We start from the raw sequence: 12,747 nt of genomic DNA, 5'->3' as shown, positions 1-12,747 counted from the left end.
AGGACACTGACTGATATATGGCAGCAGTGTGTTTTATTTAAAATTCAGACGCATAGAAAAAAAATTAGGAAATGATATAAAAAACCCTTAATGGTTTGTTATAGAGTGGGACTATAGTGTTTTTTTGTTTTTTCTTTTCTCTACTTTTCAAATTTTCTTGATGTGGTTATGTTGAGGTGTGTCTCTCTGGTGTGTGTCTTTAAAGCAATTATCTCATTCTATAACATCTTGTGGTATTACTCTCTTAGGTGGGTTTACAGATAAAATAAACCACTCAGCTTCCAGATATGCCTATTAAAATGGAAGAGGGCAGAAACTACACATGAGACCAAAATGAAAATGAGGAGTCCCCCCCAGAGGAAGGAGAGGGCCGCTTCTGCAAAGCGCTTTCTTCCATGGGTGCCCCATGTCCTCGCTTCCTGGACAAAAACCTAACAGCATTGCAAAATGCTGCTTTACCCACCAGAGTTGAAATCATGGCACAGCATTTGAAATAACAAAATCCCATCCAACCTGCGGTCTGTTTTCTTGGGTAGAGCAGGGAGCTGTGGTTTAGGAGAACCTCCTCACTTGTTTAACATACTAGCGAGTGTGTGTGCAGGACACGTAGACCCTTTTAAAGAAAGGCAAAGTGAGTTATTCAGGATTTCTGTGAATAATAATTAGGGACGTATAGGAAAGTTCATATTTTATATTTGTGAATAATTTTATATTACCTGAATGCATTTAAAGGAGTACATTTTTTAAAATAAATTATGGAGGAACCATATAGAAAAGAACTTTTTTTGGGGAAAGAAATATTTTTTTCTGCAATCCATGACTTACAAAGAGTTTTCCCCTCTCCTTCCCCCCCCCCCCCGCCCCCCTGTTTACTTCCTCTCAATAGTACGGAAATAAGGAAAGTGTTTTGCAGTTTTAACAAGAAGCAGAAAATATGGATAACTCCAAATTTGAGTCTCTGGAAAGTTCTAGAGAGAGAAAAAAGAGCAGCCGGGAAAACTTAAGAATCCTTAGGGCACAGTAAATGTATTTATTGCTCTGCCAACTGGAAGCCTAAAGCCAAAGTGTCATTCTGTGAGATAGGCAAACTTCTCAGGAGGCAAAGCTGAACTTCTTAGGTTTCAGAATAGATGCAGACCACCCAGTGGTAACAAACTGAAGAACAGTTTGCATTTTCCGTACCTCTAGCAGAAAATTTTAGAGCTGAATTCAAACATAGGATGCCTAATTTAAACAGGATGTAAGCGCCCTTTCCTGGTTGGATAATGTTTTTAGCAAACCTATCGGCCCACATGAAAAGCGGGAACAGTTCTGAACCCCGGGTTTGTGGACACATGATTGCATTCACCCTATTAGTTGGTCGCCTTCCTCTCTTAGCCGCCCTTGAAGCTGTGCTGATGGCCTGTGACTCCCATGCCATCCAGACCCTGGAGCTCATTCTCTAGTGGGATCCATGGACAGACTGTGTCTGCAGGGGGAAAAAACAAAAACCTTCCAGTGCAAATTTTAGAAATGTTTTTACAGGACACTTTCCAGGAAAATGCTGGGCTTTAGGAGGCTCTCAGTCCCTTTAGGTCCGCTGACTGCTCACTTTGTTTCCCAACCCGATTTTTAATTTACCGTCTTCATTCCACGGGCTTTCCCGATGGGGAGAGAAAACCTCTCTTGTTGTGTTCCCCCAAACTGTCCTTTGGATCCAGGACATTGCCGAGTGCTGGCTATATGGAGCCCAGCAGATAAGGAGAGGGCTAAAGTAATGGCTAAATTACGTGGTTTGAAATGCCTGGGAAAGCTGGACCTCACAGAAGAGGGGTTTACACCACAGGGAGCTGTCTGTTTGTGTCAACAGGCCCCAGGCTCCGCTCCCTCCTGGGGTGTCGGCAGTGTTGTGCTCCCTGCAGGGAGGGACCCTTCCTGCTTGTGGCAGACCCAGGGCCACCGCTAGACTGGCTTTCCTAGTAATTGCAAGAAGATTGTTCAGGGCCCAGGGGTAGGAGTTGCCAGTATGAGGTGTTAGCCTAGAAGCATTTTAAAAGGTGGAACATTTAACAAGATAGAAAGTGCAAGGGCAGGCTTACAAAAAAAAAAAAAAAAAAAAAAAAAAAAATCATCTGTATGGTTGTGGGCATGCTTAGTATGTTGCCTATAGAACGTCTGGAAGAAAAATCCAGCAGGCGATTGGAAATTCAGGTGTAGAAAGTAGATTTGACAGGAACTGGTTTGGCGCAGTGGATAGAGCATCCGTCTGCGGACTGAGAGGTCCCAGGTTTGATTCCAGTCAAGGGTATGTGCCTTGGTTGCAGGTGCATCTCCAGTGGGGGGTGTACAAGAGGCAGCTGATGGATGTTTCTCTGTCATTGAAGTTTCTAACTCTCTATCCCTCTCCCTTCCTCTCTGTAAAAAAAAAAAAATCAATAAAATATTTTTTTAAAGAGAGAGAGAGAGAGAGAGAGAGAGAGAGAGAGAGAGAGAGAGAGAGAGAGAGAGAGAGAGAGAGAGATTTGGAGTCCTCAGTGGGAGGTGATAAGAGGCTAAAGATAATGAGATAGTGACTATTTGTCGGTGTTTCCTTGTATAACGACAAACCAGATGTAACCAAAACCTTTATGAAAATCTCCCTCTGCTCAGCACAGCTTAGGACATGATCCTCCAGGACAGTGGGGCTTTGTGGGTCGATGGCTCAGCATCCTGGGAGGATGTAATCAGCATTTTTAGTGCCGGGCGGCCTCTGCTTCCTGACGTAGCATTTCTATTGTAGCAGCACTCTGTTGCGACAGTAATTTATAGCAGTAATTCATTGGAGGGCTGTCTGATTACAGCCACCTCTGATTACAGACATTCCCATGCCTTATTCGGCTCACTGAATGCAGCCTGCGTCTCTGTACCACTCACTCACTCAGTGTTTCCATTTTCTTATTCCAGGTTCCATCGTCCGTAATGAGGTGCGAGACTCTTTGGAAACATAGACGGACCATCTTTGGGGGAAGCCGCACTTCCTAAACACCTGACATTGTATTGCACTGGGATCTGACTGTGTCTGTCTCCATTTAACTTGCGGTGAAGGAAGCGCGTGGAAAGTGCTCCCCACCTGTACAGCCCAGATGTGGCCAACAAGCACAGGGTCGGGTATAGTGACCCTGCTGTCCAGCATGGGCACTGGTTGGTAAGGGACACAACGGTTGCACCAGTTATTCTTCATCAGGGGTTTTAATCAAAGAAGATGAGCAGAAGACAATCACTGGCTCCCTGTTACTGGAAAGCCAAATTTCAGAGTGCAGGTTAAAGGAGGGGGTGGGGGGGATAGAATGGCTGGGCACTGGTAAGAGGTGGGGGTTGAAAAACAGAAAGAAAGAGAAAATTTCATTATGTTAATGAAAAAAGAAAATTGAAACTTAAATGTATTTTTGAAGAAGGCTTTTGATAGCTGAGAACTTATTAAGGGCTTGGGGGTTTTAGTCACCCCCTTTGGATTCCTTAGAGACCTGATCCTAGAAGAATATTCTTTCACAGTTACATTGGTGCAGTATAGTACCATTATTTTATATTGTGCCAGTGAATCTAATTGCCACAAATAAGTCTGAGTGTTTTCATGCATCTTTTTCTTAAATGCAAGAAGCTTTCATGGACCTTTAACAAGCATGCTTACCCAAATTCTGTTGCATGCTTTAAGTACCATAGCTATACACACTTCACTTTTTTTTTTTTTTTAGACTCTTTACCTAATGCACCAACCTCCCGTAAGGATGACAAGACTTGGAATAAAGTCAGATGAGATGTGACCCTATTAGTCTGTAGCAAGCTTTAGAAATAAATATTTTGGTCTTTCCCTAGTTTATCTCCAAAGTCGAAACAACCATGCTTGATCTAAGGAAGATAGTATCGACAATCACATCTTTTTTAAAATTCTGAATCCAAAATTAAAACTTAAGCAAGATGCAGTGTTCTGCCCGCAGTTAGCTTTGAGTAGGACTGCAAAGGAATACTTATTTTCAGTGCTGCATTAAGTTGGATTGCTGCTATTAAAAAGATAAAACACATGGATAAAAAAAAAATACCCAAAGACATATAAGAACACGGAAAATTTTTGCTAAATTGAGAATGAGGAAAATTTCATTTGTGTTTTATATCTCTGTAGATTGCATCCGTAAATATAATATTGACTTTCAGTGCAAAAAAAAATAGGTGACTTTAAAGTTATGGAAGGTGTCCCTATGAGCCTACAGTCAGTAATGTTTACATTACTAAACCCTCTGTTATCATCTTGCTATTTTCCATGGAGTCACAGGCACAGCATGGCTTCTGCTCTCAAACATGTGACCACATGTAAATACTACTACCTTGCATTTCATTGTTCACAATTGTTTTGGGCCCCCTTTTATTAAAAACACATGCTTTGTCTAATAAGACAAGACCTAACTAGATGTCACTTTATTCTCAGAAGTTGGACTACAATTTTCTGAAATGATTCTGATTCATAATATGGAGGAATGTAACTTTCGATCTCAACCAAAAAGCAAACATTTCATTTGGTGGCTAAATTTGGATCCTGCCATTTATTTATATTTGATATTTTAAAGAACTCCTTGAAAAGAGGGATGGTTTTGCTTAAAAGAAAAAAAAAATTGGCCCCACTTAGTCTATTACAAAAAAAACAGGACCATTTATAACTAAGAAAAGCGACCAGCATTGTTGCACCACTTGCCGCACTCAGCCACGTGCTGCTAGTGAATCGGCGCGGGATTTCTGCACTGGTGTCATTTCAGGAATAGGATCAGGCATATTTTTGCTCTGAAAAAATGTTTCTGCAGGCCCAAGTAGGTTTCTCCGGCTGAGGTTTCATCCATTTCATAGTGCGTACATCCAGCTATAGACATGACCTATTTTCTCATTTTTTGCTGCAGTCGTCCTCTACCTTACATTATTTTATTATTATTATTGTTGTCTTAGGAAAAATACCAAGGAATGTAATGTTATTTTAATTTTCTATACTTACGCTTTTTTAACAAATCACAAGGCCTCACTCCCATAAAAGTGGTAAACATAACACATCACTGTTTCATCACTCACTATACGTGTCAAAGGAAGTCCCCACTTGGTAGATAAAACGAACAGTTTTTTCCCCTCTAGTGGTGCGTGTAATGGGATTTTTTATTCCCACAATGAGTGCACCCAAACAAAAATGAGAATCTGGTGCCTCGATCCATTGTTTTTCTTGAATGATAGGTCAGATTTGTGAACTATCCACACTTCTTCTGCCTACTGATTTATATTCTTACAGAAAATTTTAAGAGACAAGCTTAAAAGTTAAAAGAAAGTAAAAATAAAACTGTGGCTAGTCTAATATATAAGACTTGGAACCACCGGGTACTTTTATGAATTGATTCTTTAAATACAAAGCTGTGGAAAGAAACGAAGGATTGTGAACCAAGCTGTATTCTGCAGAATAGGCTCTATTTTAATAGCTAATCCTAAAAGGCAGGAACACTGCATACCCATCCCAGCAGCCCATCCAGAGGCCTCCTGCTTGGGAGCCCTGGAAAGATGTGAAGGTGTGAACATACCCCACCCCCACCCCCGCAATACAAGTATGCCTCTGCCTGAGCCTTTCTGCAGTTTCAGCCTTTCTGCAACCTGACCCACACACTGCACGTCTGTAGAGAAAATAAATGTGTGTGTTCATCGTGTTGTTGTGACACAGCTCCAGGTTAGGCTGAAGTGTGTGGGTTCCCCTGAGCCCCCAAGATATGATTCGGGGGGGAAAAAACACATCCATCTCCAGGAAGGTGCCAGGTGTGAAAGAACTAGACAGACTGTAAGCAGCCATTTCCATCATGCTTATCATGGAGAAAGGAACATTAGCATTAAGGGATTAAAAAGATGCCATGGACTAAGCATCTTCAGGGTCATTACCAATCAGCCTGACAAATGAGACCTCTGGTGAGCAGCATTAATTTAGGGCAGCCTGCCTGATGGTTTCCTGTGTATGTGAAATGTCTTGCATTTTTTATGGTCAATATTATTCACCCTTATGTTGACACCTTAAATTATTTACATTAAATCTATAATATTCAGAGAACCATTTTGGGTATTTCGGTAACTTTTAAATGGAGGAAAAGGCAAACTCATCTCTCTCTCTCTGAAAAACTGACTTTCTGGTTTTTTCTATCCTATATTAAGCACAATGATTTTTCACTTACCTTTTTCTACTGGTAGTAAATATATTCTGTAAGTAGAAAGTTCTGAAATTTAAGTGAAGATCTATTTAAAGAACTAGTGGAATTGAATATACCCTTCAAATATGACCCAATATTGAAAATGACAGATAAGTTCTTTAAACCTATAATTTGGGTTTTACACACTGCAGTTAATTCAGTGCTGCACTAGCACTTTTTTAAAAAACATAGCAACTTGTAGGAGAGAAAAATCTGCTACACGCCTATAAGTTCCACACTTTAACACATAACAGCCATTGTATGTATACTTAATGGAGTCAGACAGACACAACTTTCAAAAATTATACTTTTTTCTCAATAGAAAAAGGAAGTCTTATCTACCGCGTATCAGTATGCCTACATTTAAACAGGGAAGGTTTCTTTTCTTCCTTTCTTGCTCAGAATTTTCTTCAGTGTTATTATTTTATACGTGGTCCCAGCTGCACATTTCACAGAGTGAGAAATCTCTTTCAGAATAGGTGAGAGGGAATCAAACTTGTACAAGGCATATAAATGTATATCATTTCATCAACATGGTAGCTCATGCATTCCTAAATTCCCATCATATTTTAAGCCTAACTTTACTAGTAAAAGTATATACTTTCAAACAACAGTTCATTTATTCACATTGCTAGGATATGCAGTGTACACTAACAAACCACTTAGATGCAGTTTCATACAAAGTTATCTCTTGGCCACTATTGAGTATTTTGCTCTCTCTACTGGTACTTATGGCTGGGCTATTTCAGTCTGTTTTATTTTACTAAGCAGAATGAAATTCTAGAACTAAGGTCCTAGAGGAGAAAAGGAATCATCAAATTAATAGGCCCATCTTCCTGAGAGAAAGCACATTTCCGGCTAGTTCTAACCCAAGTTTCAAAGAGTAGTGTGTGACTCTACTATAATTTGGCAGTGACCTAAGAGTGGCAAGGACAAAGGCAGAATACACCCAAACCATTCTCTCCCCCTCTCTCTCTCTTTGGGTAATCATTATGCTTTATCTCTGTATGTAAATGTGCACCGCCATTAGTATTTCTAGAAAACAACAGAAACATAGGCTACATAAGCTTTTTCAAACACAGGGCCATCCCAAATTAGCAAATCCCATTGTATGTACTGTAAGATTTCTAGAAAGGCAAGGGGGTCATTTTTAGCTATGCTAGGATTTGCTGCTCGTGTGTGTGCGCGCGCACACACACACACACACACACACATCATTTTGCTTGTTGCATTGTTAGCCCAGCTGTACATATGAGCATAGCACTGTGGACCAATGTTTCTCAATGGGGATGCTGTTGGCATTTGAAGCTGGACAATTCTTTGTTTGTACAGAAATGTCCCATGCATTGCAAGCTGCTTACTATCCCAGGCCCCTGCTGACTAAATGCCAGTATTATGCCCAGAAAAATCAAATGTAAAAAGCCTTCTCCATGTTCAAATGCCTTCTTAGGAGGGTGGTTGTCCCTCCCTTGAGCCCCACTGTCTATTGCTTTTTAGGGCACACAGGAAACGTGTCTGTCTCAAAACATGTCTCAGCTGCCTTGCATTTCTTTGGGCCCCCGAATCATTTCATCCCCCTTCATTTTTCGAACCTTGTTCTTTGACACAGCTCTCGTTTGCCCGTTCTCCAGGGAGGTGATTACTGGGCAGCTGTGGCAATTCTGATGGGCCTATACACTCAGGTAGTCTCCGGAAGTACTTAAAGGAGAAGTTTCACAAGGAGCAGAGTTTCTCATTTTTTGATCTCACAATTTTACTTCAGAACTACACTGCTGCGCGTAATCCTTGTCAGTCTCGTGAGGATCCATGCATAGTTTAACCACATACATGATGGTTGACAATCCACATAAACAGAACCCGTGGTCTGTGAGCATTACCATTGGTTTTCTACCTGGGAAGCTGCAACCTATGAGTTCCAATAAACCACCTGTTTATCCTATGAAAGAAACATTTCATCCACATGCCCATGTCTGAATTCCCCCTGTACACATGTAGTCATGTAGCTCAGCTTTCCTAAAACCTGTAAATATTGGATTGTGAAGGAAATGGGGGGTAGGTGTGGATTGCATCTACATTTGCTTCTATGCTTCAATGATGATCTTGCCCAAAACAGGGTGCGTGTAACCTAGGTGAAACATTATTACACTATACTACCAACACCTAAATATACTTATTCCCTTTGTTGCTTTTTATGACTGAACCAGAATATTAAGTATGTCTTGAAATGATTTGGATGAACTGTGGCTAATAGAACGGAATTCATTTAACCACTGTAATTTTTTAAAATACTCAAATTTCTAAAGCATCTTTTTTGAGAAAGAGCAACTCAGAGTCAATAAAGGTGGTGCTTAAGAATTCTTATCTTGTTCAATATCAGTATTTCTTTTTTTATTTTTTAAAGAATAAATTGAAGGGAGTAAATGAGGCAGAATGCCACTTCACCCTCAGGTCAATTTTATGGTATATTAAAATGCCAATAACATTTGTGCCACTTACCAATGTGGGGGAGAGGCTGACTTTTCCCTTCCTGGATGCTTTTGTTATAGTTTGACTGTACCATTATGTTGCTTAGAGAGCCTCCACAAGGAGAAGCCGCCATTGCAATGCTAACAAGGGTTCGAAAATAATCTGCACGAATCGGGTCAAACCACTTTCATTACTTAAAATATAGGCACTGATATTTTTATATATTTTTAAATATTTCTTCTGTGGCTTAGAAATGTGCCAATGTGTTCACAACATTCTGAACCGACTTCACCAGATATAGTAACCTACCTACATTTTTTTTTTGTCTATAAACAGTCATTTTAAAATAAAGAACTATATTTGGTCTGTGGTATTTCAAGCTTTGGTTAAAATGATGAGGGTGGTAAGCTGTGACCACTAACAGACTGACTGACGGGCTGATTCCTGATTTCCAGTGAGTGGGCTGACCCTATATATTGCACAGGTGTACTCGCTGTGAGTGTAAATAACTGGAACTGTACACCGATGAATAGGACAGTTTCTCTTTTCTGTTGCTGTTGTTCTTGACCTGTACTGTATTATAGAATGTGGGTATAAATAGCTCTGAGTATACACACATATGTATATGTATCCCACTATCGTAACCTGAAAGAAAGACTATGTATTATCTTTTTTTATTCTGTACTGGTGTTTGTGTTATTTAAAAAGCAAATTTATGCTCTATTTAGTTTGTATTATATTATAGGATACCTTGCTGTGCACAATTCCAAGTGCCTTAGAACATTGTTTAGCTTTCTTAAGTATATAAAAATGCATATATGTATAAAATTGGGAAAAGTTACCTCAATAAAATCATTGGAAATCCCCAGCTTTAGTTTGTCCCAATTTCTGTTATATTCAGACAGTGCGCAGTCTTTTTAAATTAAAAGCTCATAGAGTTCTCACCTGAACAGTAAAGCAATGCTGAGGGCTGTTTTAGTTGCCTGTTATTTCAACTCCCCAAAACTGAAAACTTTTTCTATGTAAGACCTTATGATTTGTATTTTTTTGTTTGTTTGTTTAAAGCATCTAAGAACTACTCTTTAAATAGTAAGTTACAGTATGTTTTTTAAACTTGCTGTCTTTTATATCTGAGTATATTTGATATTGATGTTTTTATTGACATTATTATGTATAAAAATAAAAGGTAGTTCCTTTAGAGGTTATACTATAGACAGTAGCCCAGCTGGTGTTGCACAGTGGTTGAGCATTGACCTATGAACCAGGAAGTCACAGTTTGATTCCTGGGCAGGGCACATGCCCGGGTTGTGGGCTGAACCCCCTGTGGGGGGCCTACAAGAGGCAGCCAGTCAATGATTTTCTCTCATCATTGATGTTTCTATCTCCCTCTCCCTTTCTCTCTGAAATCAATAAAAATACATTTTAAAGAAAGAAAATGAACAAACTTCCTCAGTATGTTTACTATTTAATGTATTATAAGCCAGGAGAGAGATTGGGAACATATTTTGACCAGAAGAGGAATTGGAATATACTTTTCATGTTTTCCAACCGTGGTTACAAATAGTCACTTATTCTCCCTTGACTCCAGGACAAGGGCAGAGGTCTGAGGGAGAAGTTGAAAAGCAATTTGTGAACCTTGTAGACTGAAGATGTATGATGAGGAGCAAAATATTTAAAAGTAACATCTGAAAAATTGGCCCCGAGTATGCTATTAAAAATTAGCAGTACATCCCCAAGATAGGTGGAGTAGTTCAACAGCTACTTTCAATTTGTGTTCATACTAAAGCAGGTTCTACATTGAAACATTACTTTCCAAAACCCAATGGAGGTAAGAAATGGGCAATGTTTTCATTGTACACAGTGCTTTGATGGTATAGTATTTATTGTGATTGAATGCTTTTCGCTGGACCTCAACTCACACATCTGCCTGGAGATGCTGCTACTGCACTGCAATCTGCAGACAAAAGTCCTGTTTATGTGTTTTGGAGCTCTTGGCCCTTTAAGAGATGGTTGCTATAAAGAACCCATAAAACTCTAGAGAAAGGCTAAGAACCTAAAGTTTGTGTGAAGTTTTCTGCTTCTTTGCTTTAAAACAGTACCATTTTTAAAGATTTTAAGGAGAGAAAAAAAAATCTCTTAATGTCCTAATTTGTCATAATTAGACAAATATCGTAGGGAGGAGAGAATTAGCATTTTCAATACTCGTTGACCTAAGGATTTGTTCCTGGGTGGACTTTCAACTTTTGTTGGCCCAGGTCAGACAAACTGGAGTAGTAGGTGCTCTGCATTAGGAAGAATTTGCCCCTAATTGTTCAGATCAGAACACTCAGCAGTTCAAGCTTAAGCCGTGGACCATCTTCCCCACAGTCAGTGTAAACTCATCATGGCTTTAATTCCGTCCCTGATTACCCCTGAAATCTTGGTAATTACCACTCTGAGTCTTCTCCAAACAATTTATTCTTAACCCTGCTACCACATTGTTCTTTGTAGTGGACAACTCTCATGTTATTCCTGCTCAGAATTTTCCAGTGAGTCCCCTCTGCCTACTGGAAAACCCCCAGGTACTTAATGTAGCACCACAAGCCCCAATACCAAATGATTCTCCTTTATGTCTCACTTGGGCCAAATCAAATGAAACTCATTGTTCCTCAAATAAATTATGCACTCTTCCAATAGTACAATTTTATTCTCGCTTTTCCTCCTACTGGAGTTCTATTAACATCCCACCCATTCCTCTACATGTCTTCTACAGCTTTTGCATTTTTTAAATATTCTGTTTCTCTGGCTAGACCCAACTCATTTAAATAGCATCCTATTAGATTTATCTGTTCCATACCACTATCTAGTCTTAGTTATCCCTGAGCTCAGAATGCTATAGTTGTGCTCAGGATGGCCCAGTTAAGTATGATGAATGAGCTGAAGATGGCAGCTAAAAGCATGGAAAACTAAAGAGTACAACAATGGTTAAACCTGGAAGTTCCTTATAAACCTTCTAAAGGAGATGGGATTTATCTAAGACAAGAGGGGTCAACTCAGATAACATCTCAGATTTTCCTCATTATTCTGGCCACATTGTAAAGACTAGATTGGAGAAGCAATATTAGACACACAATGACCATTGATTTTTTTAATGTTTAATTTTTCATTAACAGTTAACATTTAATATTACATTAGTTCCAATAATATACATTTGTTAGTATGCATAGTGGTTATATATATACTTTAAGAAGATCCCTACTGATAAGTCAAATACCCATCTGACACCAGTGGACACCATTACTGTTGCTATAATTTTGCTGGGAAGTGATGTTGGCCTTGATCAAGGTATTAACTATTGGAATGAAGAGACATAATGAGTTAATGACAGTTGAAGTGATAGTTGCACACGGGAAATGAATAAAGACTATACCCACGTGTCATATCTAGGTGGAGAGTGGTGATGCCACTTGTTGAAATAAAAAACAGCAGAGGTAAGGTTGTTGCAAGATGGAAGTGGGGGTTCAGGAGGATGGGGAAAGAGGGTAGGAGGTGTGAAGAGGTCAGACATTCAACTTTGTATGTGAAACTCAATGTGTTTGAATTGCCTGCCTGTTAGGACATCCATATGTGAATAGTCTGTTGGATATGAGTCCAAGAAAACGTCTTGGCTATGGAGAGGAAGTTGAGAATCATCAGCTCTGCAATGGAAGCTGTGGCCATGGACAAACCCCTGAACAATGTAGCTTAAGACTGTGAAGAAATTGCTACAATGAAAATTGAATGAACTGTATTTTTGTTGCCTGAATTTGTCTCCAAATCATAAAATTCTTTCATTTACACATCATCTGAGTGCTTTAGAAGATAAACATATTTTTAATTTAACTGGGTTTTACTGGTTTGCATAATTTTAAATAAAAACAGAATAGTACCTTATGGAAGGGGTTAAGTTGTAAAGGAAAAATTATATTTGAAAGCTTATATTGCCCCAAATATAATATACAGACATATTATCACAATACGTCCAACATAGCCTTTGTTAATGTCGCCAGTAGAATGTTTGGTTGGTTCTTTAAGCTAGATATTATTAAGA

At 39.3% G+C, this 12,747-nt stretch overlaps 1 protein-coding gene across 5 annotated transcripts in view; it reads left to right on the top strand.

The window, feature by feature from the left end:
- Positions 1 to 9,545, top strand: part of PHACTR2 (phosphatase and actin regulator 2) — a 108,549-nt gene extending 99,004 nt beyond the window's left edge. For 3 of the 5 annotated variants that reach the window (XM_084889325.1, XM_084889324.1, XM_084889323.1), the window contains one exon: positions 2,923 to 9,545. In XM_084889325.1, coding sequence (XP_084745451.1) covers positions 2,923 to 2,938 — 16 coding nt within the window. In that variant the 3' untranslated portion in view covers positions 2,939 to 9,545. The remainder of the gene's footprint in view (positions 1 to 2,922) is intronic. The other 2 variants (XM_084889327.1, XM_084889326.1) reach the window with 1 other exon arrangement.
- Positions 9,546 to 12,747: the final 3,202 nt, after the last annotated feature.

This window comes from Pipistrellus hanaki (genome assembly GCF_964339955.1).
Source record: "Pipistrellus hanaki genome assembly, chromosome: 7".
NCBI lineage: Eukaryota > Metazoa > Chordata > Mammalia > Chiroptera > Vespertilionidae > Pipistrellus > Pipistrellus hanaki.
This window is presented reverse-complemented; position numbering and strand designations above follow the sequence as displayed.